The 17,665-nt window shown below is 35.6% G+C and overlaps 1 protein-coding gene across 6 annotated transcripts in view; it reads right to left on the reverse strand.

The window, feature by feature from the left end:
* Spidr (scaffold protein involved in DNA repair) overlaps positions 1 to 17,665 on the reverse strand; it is a 434,237-nt gene that overhangs the window by 392,324 nt on the left and 24,248 nt on the right. For 4 of the 6 annotated variants that reach the window (XM_047546455.1, XM_047546285.1, XM_047546761.1 and 1 more), the window contains exons 2-4: positions 10,919 to 11,071; positions 9,595 to 9,661; positions 1,760 to 1,938 (exon numbers count right to left, since the gene is read on the reverse strand). In XM_047546455.1, coding sequence (XP_047402411.1) covers positions 1,760 to 1,938; positions 9,595 to 9,661; positions 10,919 to 11,071 — 399 coding nt within the window. Of the gene's footprint in view, positions 1 to 1,759; positions 1,939 to 9,594; positions 9,662 to 10,918; positions 11,072 to 17,665 lie in introns of those variants that run through there. The other 2 variants (XM_047546929.1, XM_047546605.1) reach the window with 2 other exon arrangements.

Raw genomic sequence — 17,665 nt, forward strand, 5'->3', positions numbered from 1 at the left:
AGACTTTTCTCTTGACTATAGGGCTAAAAGAAGGTCTAGGAATACTAAAGGTTATGAAGCCACTACACAGCAAAGAAGCTAGACATATCTGGGTCTGAATATCAACTGGCACACTTATTTTGGGACTGGGGCAGGGACTTGACTTTTCTAAGTCTGAAATTTTTTCTATTAAATGAGGGTACTTCTTAGCTTTGAGAACATAATAAATAGAAAAAGAAAATAATATACATAATGCCCAGGCAAGTGTCTGGAACAACATAATACCTTGACAAATGGAATAGCTGTCATTCGCTAAAGATAAAAAGGAAGGAAGGATTGGGGAATATGAGAAGAGAGGAGAGTAGCAGGGAAAGACAGAAATGTCCAGCAGCTGCAAACATGACTGCATATACTCCAAGGATTATTTACTTGTTATCTACAATTCAACTTTGTATGAAACGTCAAAAATATTTGAACTTGGCTGGGGAGATAGCTCAGTTGGTAAAGTGCTCGCCTTGCAAGCACAAGGCCCTGGGTTCAATCCCCAGCACCACAAAAATAAATAAATAAATAAATAAATAAATAAACAAACAAAAATATTTGAACTCATTTTGAAGTAATTAGCCCAAAGAATTTCTCAATTTATAAACCGTTTTGGAAACTACTAAATATTTCTTTTAATAGAAGAAGACAACATTATTTTTTTATTTTTTAATGCCAGTTTTGAGATAAAATTCATAAACCATTACTATTCATCCATGAAAGTCACAATTTTAAAATTGAAACTGTTCTGAAATGTGTGAAGAAAAAGTTACATCATAATTTCAGTTACTATGCTTGAATTAATAACATACACGATATCAGCTTATGTATAAACTTAAAATACCACTTCAACTGGTCACTACTAAATGTTAATGGTAGTTACCTAAATCCCTACAAACGTTCGTAGGAATTTAACAACCTGCCTGAGAGGCTATCCACCCAAACTTAACCTTAACTAAGTACTAACATAAACTATCAAGAGTTAAGAGTCACAAGTTATTTTTAAAGCATTAAGATTTTTAAATACTCCAGATGGGCTATAAATTTTTAAATTTGCAAAGACATGATTTCCACAATAACACATCTATGGTTATTAACTGGAGGTGATTTTATACTTCAGAAGACCTCTGACAATTAGAAATATTTTTGGTTGTCAAAACTAGGGCTGGGGGTTACTACTGTGATCTAGTATGTAGAGGCCAGGGATACTGTGATATACATAGTATGCATAGGAAAGATCTCCTCACAACAGAATTATCTATCTCCAAATGGCAATGGTATCAAGGTTTAGAAACCTTGCTTTTAAATCGTCTAAAACATGATATAATATAAAATGCCATGGGAACAGAAATTTGATAAGTTATATTTCTAACACATTGGTTGTTGTAATATTTATTCAATAATAACAAGTGAGCAAGAAGGTAGCATAGGTTGTAGCATTATGTGGGAATTGAGAGAATTGGCTTTGGTATCAAAGAGACTGAAAATGGAACCCCAACAATTCTGACAAGTCCAAGCCTAAGTTGTGAACCGTAAAAATAATATATCAGTAATACCTATCTCTTAGACTTGATGTAAGAAATATTAAAAGAAACAATGTTTCTAAAGAGGTTAACAAAGAGGCTAGGGCTCAGTAAAATCATAATCCATAATAAATATAAAAAAGAAAGTAAATTTTTTCTAATATTGAACCCAGTATTAAACAGAGACTGAATTTCTTACAAAATTAGCAATTTACCTTCACTGGCCCCACCTTCTGGACACAAAATAGTTCTGTTATGAATCTATCTATTCTAGAGCCATGTTCATTATCTCTCTGTGATTTAGAAAGTGTTTTGTCTTCATCTGACAGATCACTTCCACTGGAACTCCATGTTATATCTGTAGGCTCACTGGTATTCTTAGATGTAGTAGTTTCTGTTAAAGAAAAGAAAATACATAAATATAATCAACTGATGTGGTTATTCATTAGCATGAGATTTTGAGCTTCTTACTTTGCCAAGGTCTCAACATACAAAACTCTGATGAAAATGAAAACAACGGCTTATGTCAAATCTTGCTGCTTAAAGCTCCATGTACAACCTCAAAAGACTGAATTAAATCCAAATTACAAGAAAAAAATAGAACTATTGAGGTAAGTTATAAAGACAAGTTATGACAGGGAGCACAAAAGAAAACTGGAAAAAATAAGAGTAAAAGTAACAATTATAGAACTATAACTTCATAGACTAGTTTATGAAACTAAAAGAAAAAAGCACAAAGACCAAACCACAAAACTGGTGTGTATGAATAATTTTCTGTTTCTATATGCTTCCCATGACATGCTAAGAACCCTGGTAGCATGAGAGTGCTTAAAAACTTTTGTATGTAATTAAACTTTGAGATAATAGTAGATTCATAGCTTAAAGAAACAATATAGAGACCCTTTATATCCTCCAATGGCAATATCTTGCAACACTATAGTACAATATCACATCCAGGATATTGACACAGATCTGGTCAAAATTAGATAAGATGCCAAATGGTTAATTTGGATTGTCAACTTGATTGGATTAAGAGGATGCCAATGATTAAGAGGCTTCTGGGTGTATTAATGAGGGTGTGTCTAGGAATGACTGGAATGTGGCATATTGAACTGAAGTGGAGACCCTCCCTAAGTGTGGTCAGCACTTCCCAACAGGATGGTGACTTAGATGGAATAAAAGATGGAAGAACAAGGAAGCAGATGCAGATGCAAGCTTGATTCTTTTTGAACAGATTCTTGATTGCTACTTCGATCATCTGCGAATATTAAGACTCTCGATTCTTCATTCTTCCAAATCAGGCTCTGCCAGTGATTGTCCACATAGTTTCCAGAAGCTCTGGTCTTGGACTAGGGTAGCACTGTTGCTTCTTCTTGTTCTGGAGCTTTTGCCTCTTGGACTGCACAGCTGCTGGTTCTTTCAGCTCTCCAGGCTGCAGACGGTCATCGTGGACTATCCAGCTTCTGGATGTTTAAGCCAATCTAATAAATCCCCTTTTTATAATCATACCTCCTGTTGCTTTTGTTCCTCTAGAGAACCCTGGCTAATACAGATATTCTGTGTTAATTTTCTATAGCCACAACAACCCCACCTCACTCACATCAATCCTGACCCCTGGCAACCATTCATCAGTTTTGCATTTCTATAATGCTGGCATTTAAGAATGTTATACAAATGAAATCATATGTAACCTCTTAGGACTGTATTTTTTTTTTCCCAACTCAGCATAGCATTCAAGACATTCATCAAAATTACTGTATGTACCAATAGTTACTTTCTTTTTTATTACTAAATAGAATTCCACAGTATGGATATACCACAGTTTGTTTAATCATTTACCAACTGAGGATATGTGTGCTTCCAGTTTGAAGTTATGATGAATAAAGCAGCTTATAAACATCTGTGCATAATATTTTATATGAACGTAATTTTCATCTTCTGGGATAAATGCCTAAGAGTACAATGCCTGGGTTGTATAATGTTTACTCTTATAAGAAACTGCCAAGTGTTTTCCAGAGTAGCTATACAATTTTTTAGTTCACTAACAATTAGTGATCCAGTCTCTCCACATGAGACTTCATTAGCAGCTTGTGTTTTTACACCTTTTTATTTTAGCCATTGTGATAGACGGAATACCTAGAAAGAATGGGGCTACTGTATCTTGACAGAATCACAAGTCAACAGGAAACTTCTGATATTGATCAGAAAAGAAATATAACTAATAAAAACCATTCTTCCTGTTATATTCATAACTGTAGCTATAATGTTAAAACTTTTATCCTGTCTTTTCCCACATTGTATGGAATTCACAAATTTCAAAGTTCAGTTTCAAAGCTCATTTCGATATTCTATAAATATATAAAGACATTATATTCAAGTTTTACAGGAAAGAAAACATAGGCTGAGATGTTAAGTGGCTTCATTTAATGTACATTTACAGGACCCATCTGATAAAGTAAACCATGAGCAAGAAAAAAATAGCATGATACTACCCTAAAAGAACACATGATCTGAAAAAATTAAATATTATGCTAGAGGTATGGTATGACATAATCGTGCCATACACACATAAAAATGTTCTAATCCTATTGATCAGGATAGGAAGACTCATTGAAAAGTTGATGTCTAGAAAAATAGCACTTTACAAACTCACAAAAACAAAATAATCAACATTTACTAAACATTTACTTTGTGCCATAAAAATCTAGAATTACTGAAGTGGCCAAACCTTCAAAATATAAAAAGAAAAATAAACATTCAGAATCACCCAAGACTCCATACCTATTTAAATAGCTAATAAAACTAAACTATGTACTTGTGTGCAAAAGATATTTTCAATTGCATTATTCATCTGAAAACTAAACAAAAAGTAAAATTATGATAATTTGCATATTATAAATAAACTATTAGAAAAAATAAGAAACCAACTGAAAATTAAGGAAATGCAATAAAGGTAGCAAAGTACAAAATATTATATAGAACCAAATTTAAAACAGTAGCTAATTAATATCAAATATGTAAAAGAAAATTAAAAGGCATATAAAATCTAAATGAAGGAAATTTTCGCGAGGCAGGTACTCTACAAACTGAGCTATATTCCCAGCCCTTCAAAGACTTCTGAAGAACATAAAAGAAGACTACACCACCTGAAGGACTCTTAAAATTAGTCTACTACAGTAATGCCAGCGCATCAATGTTTATAGCAGCTCAATTCACAATAGCTAGATTGTCGAACCAATGTAGATGCCCTTCATCAGATGAAGGATAAGAAACTGTGGAATGGAATATTATTCATGTCATAAAGAATAAAAAAGTTATGGCATTTGCAGGTAAATGGATGGAGTTGGAAAATATCATTTTAAGTCAAATAAGCCAGTCCCAAAAAACCAAAGGCCAAATGTTTTCCCTGGTAAGGGGATGATGATGATATATAATGGGGGTGGGGTGAGTGGGGGGTAAGAGAAGAATGGAGGAACTTTAGATTATGTAGAGGGAAGTGAGGGGGGAGGGGGAGGGGGTATGAAAGATGGTAGAATGAAACAGACATCATTACCCTAAGTACATATATGATTACAAGAATGTGTGAATCTATATCGTGTACAACCATAGAAACAAAAGCTGTACTCCATTTGTGTACAATGAATCAAATGCACTCTGTTAAAAAAAAAAAAAAAAAAAGAGAAGACTAGAACCACTGGAAAGATATTTACTTAGATTTGATATCTAATCACAGAAAAAATGGTTCTCCCAGTGCCTTTTCATTGTGCATTTCTCCTATTACAGATGAAACTGCGCATCTTTTTGTATGTTTGGATATCTGCTTTTCCAGGAAGCAGCTCACTTCATAATCTTCATTTTTCTAATAGTTCTTCCCACGCTGGATTAATTTCTAATTTTTTTTTTTCAACAAAGATGAGTCTTTGGGCTAGAAAATACAAGTATCCCCCCCTTATGTTTTTCTTTATCTTATACTGTGTATATCTAATTTGTTAATTTTTGCCACACAGTTTTCCCCTTTTTATTTAGATAAATTTATCAACTTAATGATTACTAGGTTGTAAACAGTTAGAAAGTGCTCTCCCAAGGGCTGGGGATATAGCTCAATGATAGAGTGCTTGCCTTGCAAGCACAAGGCCCTGGGTTCAATCCCCAGCACCGCAAAAAAAAAAAAAAAAAAAAAAAAAAACGAAAGGGCTTCCCAAATGCAAATGCAATGCTTCCTTTGTCACCTGGTAGTTGTGGCTTAGATTCACACTCAGGCAGTCTAGCTTCTGAGTCCACATTCTTAACCATTATACAAATCTCCCAAGTTAGTTGGAGCCTTTCACCATTAGCTTAGTGTGAGACTCCTAGAAAATATGTAATGTCTGGTCCTTTGGAACATCTATTAAAAGAGATAGTGTAATTAATAGCTATGTCATTCAAATTCTTAGTGACCAGGACTCTAGACTTATAAACCCAAGAATTAAAGAAACTTAACAGTATAAGTTACAGAGTTAAAACCACTACCAGGAATTTATTAGTCAGTAATTCATTTTACTTGCTAAAAAGGGGTAAGCCTATTAAGAAGACTAACAGGCAGATTTACTCATTTTCTTTGTTTCTTCATGGTTTGCTGTAGCAGAGGGGTTCCTTCCTCATGGTTTGCTGTATTGCAGGGATTCTGTAAAAATGTATCAAATGAACAGAAATTACATTTACAAACATTTCTGAGTATCTACTATGTGCTAGCCTACCTAATGCGTGTATACTGACTTGTGTCGCCCACAAATTCACCTGTTAAAGTGCTAACCTCCTATCTAAAAGTGACTTTATTTGGAGGTCAGGGTCTTTACAGAGGTAATCACGTTTAAAGTGAGAACATGAAGAATAGGCCTTAATCCAAGATGTCCATATAAGAAGGGGAAATTTAGAGTCAGAGACAGACATGTACAGATGGAGACAATGTGAAGAAACACAGGATGACAATAACCACTGACAAGCCGAAAGGACAGAGGTCTGGAACCGATCCTTCCCTCACAATCCTCAAAAGAAACCAATTCTGTCAATATCTTCATTATACACTTTGGCCTCTGGAACTATGAGATAGTAAGTTTATATTGATTAAACATCTAATTTGTGATTCTTTATTATGGCAGTCCTGGGAACCTAATACATCTGGGATATAAAGATGAGTTACAAAAGGATATGTCTTTAAGAAACTAATGATCTAACAGAGAAAGAAGGTCAACAAATGATTAATAAAACTTCGTAATGTCTTCAAGGGACAAGAAATCTCTGAGCAGCACCAACAAAATTCTGAGGAAACTACCATGCAGGGAATTTCAGGGGAAAAAAATAATTAAACAAACTCAAAATTCTTCCCTCTATGTCATTTTGCTTGTGAAATATATTTCTTTCTTTCTTCCTACCTATCTTTTTAGGAAAGGTCTTTCTTCCTACTGGTCTTTTTTAGGAAAGTAACTACCTACAAAGGGCACAACTCTTTAGTATTTTCTTCTTTCTTTAAGCAAGATCCTTTGCCGACACTCATTTGCTTATTTCTATGACCTCTTTCCATCTTTATTTCCTCCCCTTTTCAGTTTTCTCTGTCAGTGCCTTATAGATGAGGAAACGGCCTTAAGCATTTATTACAAAACATATATTCCATGTTTCTGCTGCTCAACTCTCATTAAAATATTACTTACCCTAAATGTGGTAAAGAATTTTTATCTTGGAATTATTATTAGTGGGCTGTCTTAAAATATATATTTAAGGACTGGGCACAGAAGCACACAACTGTAATCACAGTGACTCAAGTAGCTAAGGCACGCGGATTCCAAGTTCAAGGCCAACCTCAGAAACTTACCTCAGAGACCCCAAGCAACTTAACAAGACCCTGTCTCAAATAAAAACAAAAAGGACTGAGGATGTAGCTCGTGATAAAGTACACCTAGGTTCAATCCCTAGTACCAAAACAAACAAAAAACCTGCTGTTTCAAAATGAAGCATAGTTTTAGGAAATACCTTGCATCCCCTCTATAATCTACTTATAAGCCTTTATTAAATTATGATACTTTCTTGCCTTAACAAGCTTCATGTATATAAGTAATTATATCTTGTCACAAGTAATTTCAGTCTTTGAGAATACACTGATCTTTCTTACAGAAGAAAGTACAGCAGAGGAGTCAAATATATATTGGCATGGGAAAATCATACTCAAAGATCTTTTTATAATTAAATACAAGGGACCAATGTATTTAGTATTTCTTTCCCTCTTTTATTACACTTAAAAAAAAAAACAAAACAGAAAAAGATATAAGCCACATCTGTTTAAAGATAAACATTACTTTCTCCATGTAACATATTATGTTTTCAAACCAGGGTTAAATTGATCTTTGAATAACACAACATTTGGCACTAATAGGAAGAGAAGTAAAATTCTGCAATTTTATCAGGTTATTATATTACAAGAAGATATATGACAGTTATTCTATAAAACAGTGTTTTATGAATTCTAAAGAAACATTTTTGTATATTCTCTTTCTTTTTCATGTATCTGTTACTGGAGATGGAACCCTGGGCCTTACACATGTTAGGGGAGTACTCTACCACTGAACTACATTCCCAGCCCTTATTTTGATTTTATTTTAAATAGGGTATCACTAAATCAACCAGGTTGGCCTCAAATGTGCAATCCTCCTGGCTTAGCACCCAGAACAGCTGGGATTAAAGTCTTGCCCCTTCATGCCTGGCCTTATTTTTCATATATATAAAAAAGAACTCTTAAGTGTTAGTGAAATAATAATATGGCTTAGAATGCTCAGTGTTCTTAACCATATAAAGTTATTCCATTCCCAGGAACAGACTCTCACATAACTCTGCCATCAGATGTAACACCAATTGCTGCCATTAATTACCTGCTAAGTATAAGCCTCTGAGCTAGGCATTCATTCTATCTATTGTTTCTTAGTTCACTTACTACTCACAATAATCAATGAGGGGTGGGGGGGAAGGGAAAAAAAAATAACAGAATGAATCAAACAACATTACCCTATGTAAATTTATGATTACACAAATGGTATGCCTTGAATCCATGTACAAACAGAGAAACAACATGTATCCCATTTGTTTACAATAAAAAAATAAATAAAAAATAATCAATGAGGCACAATATTATGCCCATTTTTCAGATGCAGAAACTGAGGGTCAGAGCATTGAGCTTATTTTCCCAGATTACAGCCAGGACACAGCAAGATTACTAAAGTCACAAGTCCACCTTCTTTGTGCCCACCCCCAGGGTAACTAACTGACTATGATAGCAAAGTCAGCAGTCTACCTCATATATGCTCCCTCTTCTCCATTACCACACACCTTAATTTCATTGGCAGCAACATACCTCTAATTTCATTAACACATCCTTGAGAGATTCCTTCCCAAAGAAAGGCAAAGTTCACTCAAGTAAAAATCCTTAGTACCCACTCTTCCCAAACATTCAGCCTTGAGAATTTGCAGAGGGTAGAATTAGTTTGCAGAGGGTAGAATTAGTTGGGCCCTCTGGATGTCCTGTTGCAGGAGATAAGGTCAAGTCCTAGAATTTGAACAGTTTCCTAATATCTATAGCTGGAAAGCTTCCCCCAACTGATTGACCAAGTAACAATTTCATAGCCTAAAGCAGTACAGTTCATATAGCATAGGTCATAAGTTTATTTCCCACAGGATTTTTTAGGGATCAAACCCAGGTCATTTCTTTTCTTTTCTTTCTTTTTTCTTTTCTTTGGCTAAATCCTGGAGTTATGAGCCTGAGCTAACCTACTGGGCTCTATGATAAACATGAACCGAGCAAGGACACATAATGTTTAGAATTACGTATAGGGGGCAAAAAGAATAGGATAAACGGTGACAGAAATGAGAGACAAGAATTTTCCAAAATACCTTTTTACATTGTTTTGATGTTTTTTAACCACAACTATAGACTACCAAACTATGTAAGTAATAGAAACAAAAGAATCACCAAAGGATATATTAGCCTTATACCTTCTCTGTCAAGAAATCAACAAAGTAATATTACCTTTCTTTGGTCTTGTAGCTAATTCAAGGTCCTTTTCTGTAAGAGTCACCCTTCCAGTTGTTAATGACTGCAGGCAAAATATCAATAAAGTAATTTATATGATAAGGGATTAAAAACCAACAATATTTTAGAAAACATTCAAAGTTTTTAACTATACCTTCCTTAACATATTCCTGTTTTCTTTTACTTGCATTTGCCAGTGTAAGTATTCTCAAAGCACATACTACTTATATTCTTTTTTTCTTAAATATTTTTTAGTTACTTTATTTATTTATATGTGGTGCTGAGAATCAAACCCAGTGCCTTACATGTGCTAGGCAAGAGCTCTGCCACTGAGGCACAACCCCAGCCCACTAATATTCTTATAAATTTATTTTTATATTTTTCCAGAATCAAAACAGTTGATTCATCAAAACTTTTCAAGTGCCGAGTGGTTTTGTTGAAGGGTGGTGTGGGTGGATTGATGTGACTGGTGATTCACAGCCTCTTCACATTTGATAACACGGCAAAAATGCAAATCTTTGTGAAGACCCTGAATGGCAAGACCATCACCCTGAAAGGAGAGCCCAGTGTCACCATGGAGAATGTAAAGGCCATCTAGGATAAGAAGGCACTACCCTGACCAGCAGAGGCTCGCTCATCTTTATAGGCAAACAGCTAGAAGATGGCTGTACTTTTTGACTATAACATCCAGAAAGAGTTGACCTGCCCCTGATCCTTCATTTGAGGGGTGGCTATTCATTCTTCTGTCTGTAGTCACAGTACACAGTGATGGTATTATGCTGCACTAATAGCCATTTTCCCCAACTTAGGTTTAGAAATGATCACTTTCAATAATAGCTGAACTGTCCTAAATGTTAATAAATTTTTGTTGCATTATGAAGAAAACAAAACAAAACAAAAATTTCACATTAACAATCAACGTTAATGTTCATGTATATGACTCTTGACACTTGAGGTCCTCATTACTAATGATAACATTCCTCTATATTATAAGATACAACTTGTATACAATTAACCAAATCTCATAGACAAAAGATTCTGAATTTATGAACATTTCATAAATACACTTCATGGAAAGTAGTGTGTTCAACAGTTTCACTTCTGAGAACATTCTCAGTATATATCCTTCATTTACAAACAAGTACAAAGGCTCTGCATGGTCTAACAAGGTGATACTAACTTGCCACAATTATTAAAGGAATTCAAGGAATGAAAGTAAGAAAGGGAATTTCAAAGAAGTGTAATTAAAGTGGCATGAACACTCAGGAATCTTGTCATTTACCCTTCTACATTAGGGAAAACAATTTTGAGGTTACTTTACCTGAGTCCCAGGAGTGTCCTGAAATCCTTCTCCACACTTAAGCCATGCTTCAGAGAGGGAGGCAGCTGTTCCCACTGTCCTGAGACCTGTTCTGCACTGTAGTGGCTTCTCTTCTGGAAAGGATGAATACTCTATACTCCCACTCCTTTTTCTCTGTGGAGATGATTTTTAAAAGAAGAAAAAAAAAATTCAACTTCATTAAATATACATTAAGTTGACAACTAGCAATTTAGAAAACCAGGAGTAGTAGTAATAAAGGAATGGTTTTGTAATGTCTCCAAATCTTCACATAAAGATAGAACAACTAAATAGCAAAACCAAAATGAACATTCCACACTTACCAGTAATCAACAAAGTCCAAAATACAAGTGGGTGAGGACAAACTATCAACCTTCGAGTCCCATATGATATCACTACTGGAGGGGAAAGAAGCAGAAGCAGCAAGGGGCCAAAGTAGGCCCTGGGAACTTGGTTATTCAGAGTTTACCATGAAGCAGACCTGGCCTACTTCACTGTTCACTAGGAAGCAGAGTGCCTTGGACCACAAGATGTGAATGAGCCACATCTTCCCTGCTGAATAAGGCCCAAAGCTGAAGAGAAAAGAGGAGTAGAATATACTCAGCTACACAGGAATGACAGAAACTAAGAAAAGGTCCAGGTACAGCAGTACATCTAGCAGAGCCAGGTAGCAGCTACATAACAAGTGAAAGTGGCCATATTTTTTCGAGCTACCTGAAAACAACATGAAATAGAAAAGATATCCTGAATCCTGATTCCTAAATTTTCAAAAAAACTATTACATAAAAATAAACAATAAGTATCAAAACCAAATCCCATAGTTGTTATTAGGAGAAAAAAAAAAAGGAACACAATAATATCCTAACACCAAGAAAGCACACCAAAACAGGTAATATGCTAACCTATTATTTCAAAATAAGACAAAATATTCAAAGTTATAAAAACTCAGAAATGAAGTGACAAAGCTTATGAAAAAAGAAAAAAATTAAAATTCACTTGAGGAAAAAAGAAGGACTAAATTTAAGAGCAAACAAACACCATAGATAATGTCTTGAAAAATACAGAATGAAAAGGAATAAATTTTAAAGTTCTACTACCCACCCTGCTATGGTTTAGATGTGGGTGACACTCCAAGGTTTCATATTCTAAAAGTTTGGTCTTCAGTGTGATGAAATAAGTAGTGGAACCTTTAAAAGGGGTGTCCTAATGGAAGGTCACTGGGGGAGGGGAGCTACCTTTGGAAGGGTTTAAGCCATTCTCATAGGACCCTGGTTAGTTCCATGAGAGTGAATGATTATAAAAGAGACTCCCCTTCCCCACTCTCTGATTTCCTGTCTCACCAAGTGATTTCTCCCTCTCTTGTGTGTTCCTGTATGTACTCCTGCCATCCTCGAAAAGGTCCTAACCATAGTCAAACTGATGCCAGTGCCATGATACTGCACCTCCTGAACACTGAGTTAAATCTTTTCCTCACATATTTCTCAGCTTCAGAAATTTTATAAAAGAATCAGAAAATGGGTTAATACTCCCAAAAAAGAAAGAGAAAAAGAAGTGAAGAGAAATCAAAGATTGATTAGGTCTTTGTTGGGATCCAACATACAGATAATAGGAATCATTGCAGAAAAAAAAAAAAAATCCAAAGCAATACAAAAAAACAAATATTAAAATCTATAATTTCAAAAATTTTCCTTTACTCACAGCTTGTTTTCTGTCAGAGTTGTCTTTTAAAGTCTTTTTTATCAGTTTTTATTTTCTTATCTCCTTATTTTTTAAATTTTTAAAAATTGTATTGGATTCAAGCATTTAAGAAAATTTTGTCAAAACACCAGCTGGCCACAATGATAAAGGACTGCAGACTTCAGTGACTACATCAAGACAAAAAAAAAAAAAAAAAAAAAAAAAAATGCAGACTTCAAAATAAAGTGTAGAAAAATCAACCTACAACAAATAGCAACAACAAACCTTGTGAAACAGAGATTATCATTTCCAGGGTTGCCACATTTTAATATTCATATTCAGTTGTCATGTAATTTTAAGAAGCATGCAAAGAAATAAAAGTACAGTCCATATACAGGAAGATGACAAAGATGTTATATCAACTGTCTAAAACATATTCAAAGAGCTAAACAAAACCATGGGCAAAACTCTAAAGGAAATTAAGAGCAGGTAATATCAATGTAACAAGTAAGGTATTAATAGAAATTACAAAATGAGCCAAATGTAATGTAAATTCAAGAGCTAAAAAGTTTACTAAAGGGATTCGCCAGCAAATTTAAAGAAAGAACAATCAGTGAATCTGAAGAAAGGTAAATAGACTGCCCTACCTCAGAGAGCAAAAAAGGAAAAGAATGAAGAGAAAAAAAACAGACATCAAAGATCTACAGAATACAAAGTATACCATAATAAATATGAGGAAAGTCCTAGAGGAAAAAGATAAAGAAGCAGAAAGAATATCTGATGAAGAAATGGCCCAAAACTTCCCAATCTTGATGAAAGACATGTATCTACACAGTCAATAAGCTTAACTAATTGTGAGGAGGACAAAGGTGACAAGATCCATATTAAAATCAAATTGTCCAGAGTCTAGGACATAAGACAAAGAGAAAATCTTGAAATCAGCAAGAACGAAGTGATACAAAAGGGATCCTCAATGATATTAATAGCAAATTTCTCATCCAGAAACTTGTGGAGGTCAACAGGCAAGGAGACAGTATGTTTAGCATGCTGATGAAGGGGGGAAGCATCAAACAAGATTATTTACTAGACAAAACTATCTTTCAAAAATGAAGCACACCAGGCTCAATGGCACACACCTGTAATCCCATCTATTCTGGAGGTTGAGGCAAAAGAATCACTTGAGCCTAAGAGTTTGAGACCAGACTGAGCAACACACACACACACACACACACACACACACACACGCTAACAAAATGAAGCAGAAATTAAGACACTCTCCAACTTGAAAGAAAGAAAGAAACAAAGAAACAAAGAAAGAAACAAAGAGAAAGAAATAAAGAAAGTAGAATTTCCCTATAAGGAGGAAATCTTTTCTACACACGCTTCAGACAGAGCACTAACTCTCCAAAGTTTATAAGCAACTTTAAAAACTACAACCAAAATACAAAGAACCCAATCAATAAATGGGCTAAGAAGCTGGGCAGATACTTCACAGAAGAAGATATTTTAAAATACAGAAATCATATGAAGTGTCTATTTGACCACAGTGAAAGTAGAAATTAACACCAAAATAAAACTGGAAACACCATTTAATAACTAAAAGGTTCAAAGAGGAACTAAAAATAAATTAGAAAACAAATAAGGAGGATCCAAGATGGCAGACTAGAGGGAGGCTGCGTTCCCTGTCACTCCATAACTCCGGTTTCAAGCAGAGGATATCTGTTTCTTGGTGAGGCAGTTTTTTTCTGCTTATTGATCTCCTGCTGTTTACCCCATTTGTCTGCTGTGATCACCTGCAGTCTGCCAGCATATCGACGCCTTTTTGAGTGCAGATTGCTCACTGTCAGGCACCTATCATCCGCCATTTGCCTGCTCTCGCCTGTCCATCACCTGCCTTAACCCTATCCATCACCCACCGCACGAGATTCACCTCCCGATCAGCCGACAACAGTCAGCAAACTGATTGCTGACCACCAGTGGAGTGCCAGCTACCTGCTGTTGCCTGGAAGTTCACTGTTACAGAATCTGCAGGTTTGATTACATGAGGCTGCCGCAATTTGAGACAACAGCCAGGCCCCATAGGACCCCTGGCCAGACTGACTGAACACCGTCTCCAGGATACCTCAGCCCGACCCATCACTCCCTGCCTCTGGGGCCCTCACATTGACTGACTGCTCCCTGCCGCCAGGAACCCCAGACCAACTGACTGCGCCCTAGCACTAGGACCCCAGACTGACTGCACCCAGGTTCCAGGATCCCGCAACCACATCAAACAGCCGACCTCCAGGACCCCTGCCTGACCAACCGCATCCCGTCTCCAGTACCTCCAGCTGACCACGTCCACACCCTGAGCTACAGCTCCCTATTTGCCAAACATTTGGAAGTCAGAGCAGCCATCGTGGATAATCCTGGAAGCCGGAGCTCTGATCTGTAGGTGGGGCAAAACCCATCCTGAGATACCTGCTAGAGACTTGAAGTTCATTGTCAGGTGCCTCTCATGCATCAGGCTACTGAACACTGGGAGGTTTCATTACTATATGACTGTTATACTGTAGATTTTATTTTTCTCCTTATTGAAAAATTTTAAGTTTTTATTTCTTTACTTTTCTTCCTCTCTTTTCCTTTTGTTTACCTGTTCCCTCAGAGTCTCTTTCTCCCTTTTTTGCATGCTAACATCCAATTTCTTTTGATTACAATCTCACCCTTTCTATTATCTAGAACTTTTATATATTATTTTCTTATCCCATTAACAGCCACATTCTACATCCCTCTACATCCTCTTTGTCCTCCATTAGAAACTGCAGACCTTATTGCAAACCTGTTTGTTTTACTGAATATAATATTTGAACTCATTCGGTTTATTATAACAATATTGTTATTGTCCTCATAGGGGCTATTTGGTCTAGGATTGCATAGTGTCTGAACTGGGCACTGCTAATATTGATCTTCCCTTAAAGAAAAGGTTTTGGAAACCTATACAGCCACTATAACCCTATAGGGGGAAATCTGCAATACCCCAGATCTGCACTGCTAGAGCAAAAGATACATAAACAACATGAAAAAACAAGGGAAGAAAACGACCCAAACAAATCTAGATTCTATATTAATAGAATCCAATGACAGCATGTTAGAAGAAATATCAGAAAAGGACTTCAGATTATACATGATTAAGATGATTCGCAAAGCAAAGAATGAGATAAGAGAGCAAATGCAGGCAATGAATGATATTACCAATAAGCTGAAAGAGCAACTGCAGGAAGCGAAGGATCATTACAACAAAGAGATAGAGATTCTCAAAAAAAAAAAAAAAAAAAACTAATGGAAATCCTTGAAATGAAGGAAACTATAAACCAAATAAAAAACTCAATGGAAAGCATCACCAACAGACTAGACCACTTGGAAGACAGAACCTCAGACAATGAAGACAAAATATTTAATCTTGAAAATGAAGTTGCCCAGAGAAGATGGTAAGAAATCATGAATAGAATCTGCAAGAACTATGGGACATCATGAAAAGACCAAATTTAAGAATTATTGGATTGAGGAAGGCACAGAGATACAAACCAAAGGAATGAACAACCTATTCAATGAAATAATAGCAGAAATTTTCCCAAACCTGAAGAATGAAATGGAAAATCAAATACAAGAGCCTACAGAACACTAAATGCACAAAATCACAACAGATCACACCAAGGCACATTATAATGAAAATACCTAACATTCAAAATAAAGATAGGATTTTGAAGGCCATGAGAGAAAAGCATCAGATTACATATAGGGGGAGACCAATTCAGATTGCCCCAGACTCGAAAAGCTAGAAGGGCCTGGAACAACATATTTCAAGCTCTGAAAGAATCTGGTTGCCAACCAAGAATCCTATACCAGCTAGAAGATGAAATAAAATCCTTCCATGATAAACAAAAGCTAAAAGAATTTACAAATAGAAAACCTGCGCTACAGAACATTCTCAACAAAATATTCCATGAGGAGGAAATGAAAAATAACAATGGAGGTCAGCAAAGGGAGGAACTACCTTAGAGAAAAACCACTCAAAGGAGAAACCAAGCCAACTTAAAAACCAAAAATAAGTCAAGTGACTGGGAATACAAATCATATCTCAATAATAACCCTGAATGTTAGTGGCCTAAACTCATCAATCAAAAGACATACACTGGAAGAATGGATTAAAAAGAAAGACCCACAATATGTTGCCTGCGAGACTCACCTCATAGAAAAAGACATCCACAGACTAAAGGTGAAAGGATGGGAAAAAATATACCAGGAACATGGACTCAGGAAAAAAGCAGGGGGTTTCCATCCTTATATCAGATAAAGTGGACTTCAAGCCAAAGTTAGTCAGAAGGGATAAAGAGGACATTTAATATTGCTTAAGAGAAACATAAATCAGGAAGTCATAACGATAGTAAATATTTATGCCCCAAACAATGGTGCATCCCTGTACATCAAACAAATCCTTCTCAATTTCAGGAATCACATAGACCACAACACAATAATTCTGGGTGACTTTAATGCACCGCTGTCACCACTAGATAGACCTTCCAAACAAAAACCAAAGAAAGAAACCATAGAACTCAATAACACAATCAATAACCTAGACTTAATAGACATATATAGAATATTCCATCCATCAACAAGCGGATTCACTTTCTTCTCAGAAGCACATGGAACCTTTTCAAAAATAGACCATATGTTATGCCACAAAGCAGCCCTTAGGAAATGCCTTGTGTTCTATCAGATCATAATGGACTGAGAGTAGAAATCAATGACAAAATAAAGAACAGAAATTACTCCAACACCTGGAGACTAATAATATGCTATTGAATGAAACATGGATAACAAAAATATCAGGGAGGAGATAAAAAAAATTCTTAGAGGTCATGAGAATGATGATACAACATATCAAAATCTCTGGGACACTATGAAAGTGGTAGAAGAGGAAAATTCATTCCATGGAGCGCATTCCAGAAAAGAATGAAAAGTCAACAACTAAATCACCTAACATTACAGCTCAAAGTCCTAGAAAAGAAGAAC

This window comes from Sciurus carolinensis, chromosome 1 (assembly GCF_902686445.1).
Source record: "Sciurus carolinensis chromosome 1, mSciCar1.2, whole genome shotgun sequence".
NCBI classification, from domain to species: Eukaryota; Metazoa; Chordata; class Mammalia; order Rodentia; family Sciuridae; genus Sciurus; species Sciurus carolinensis.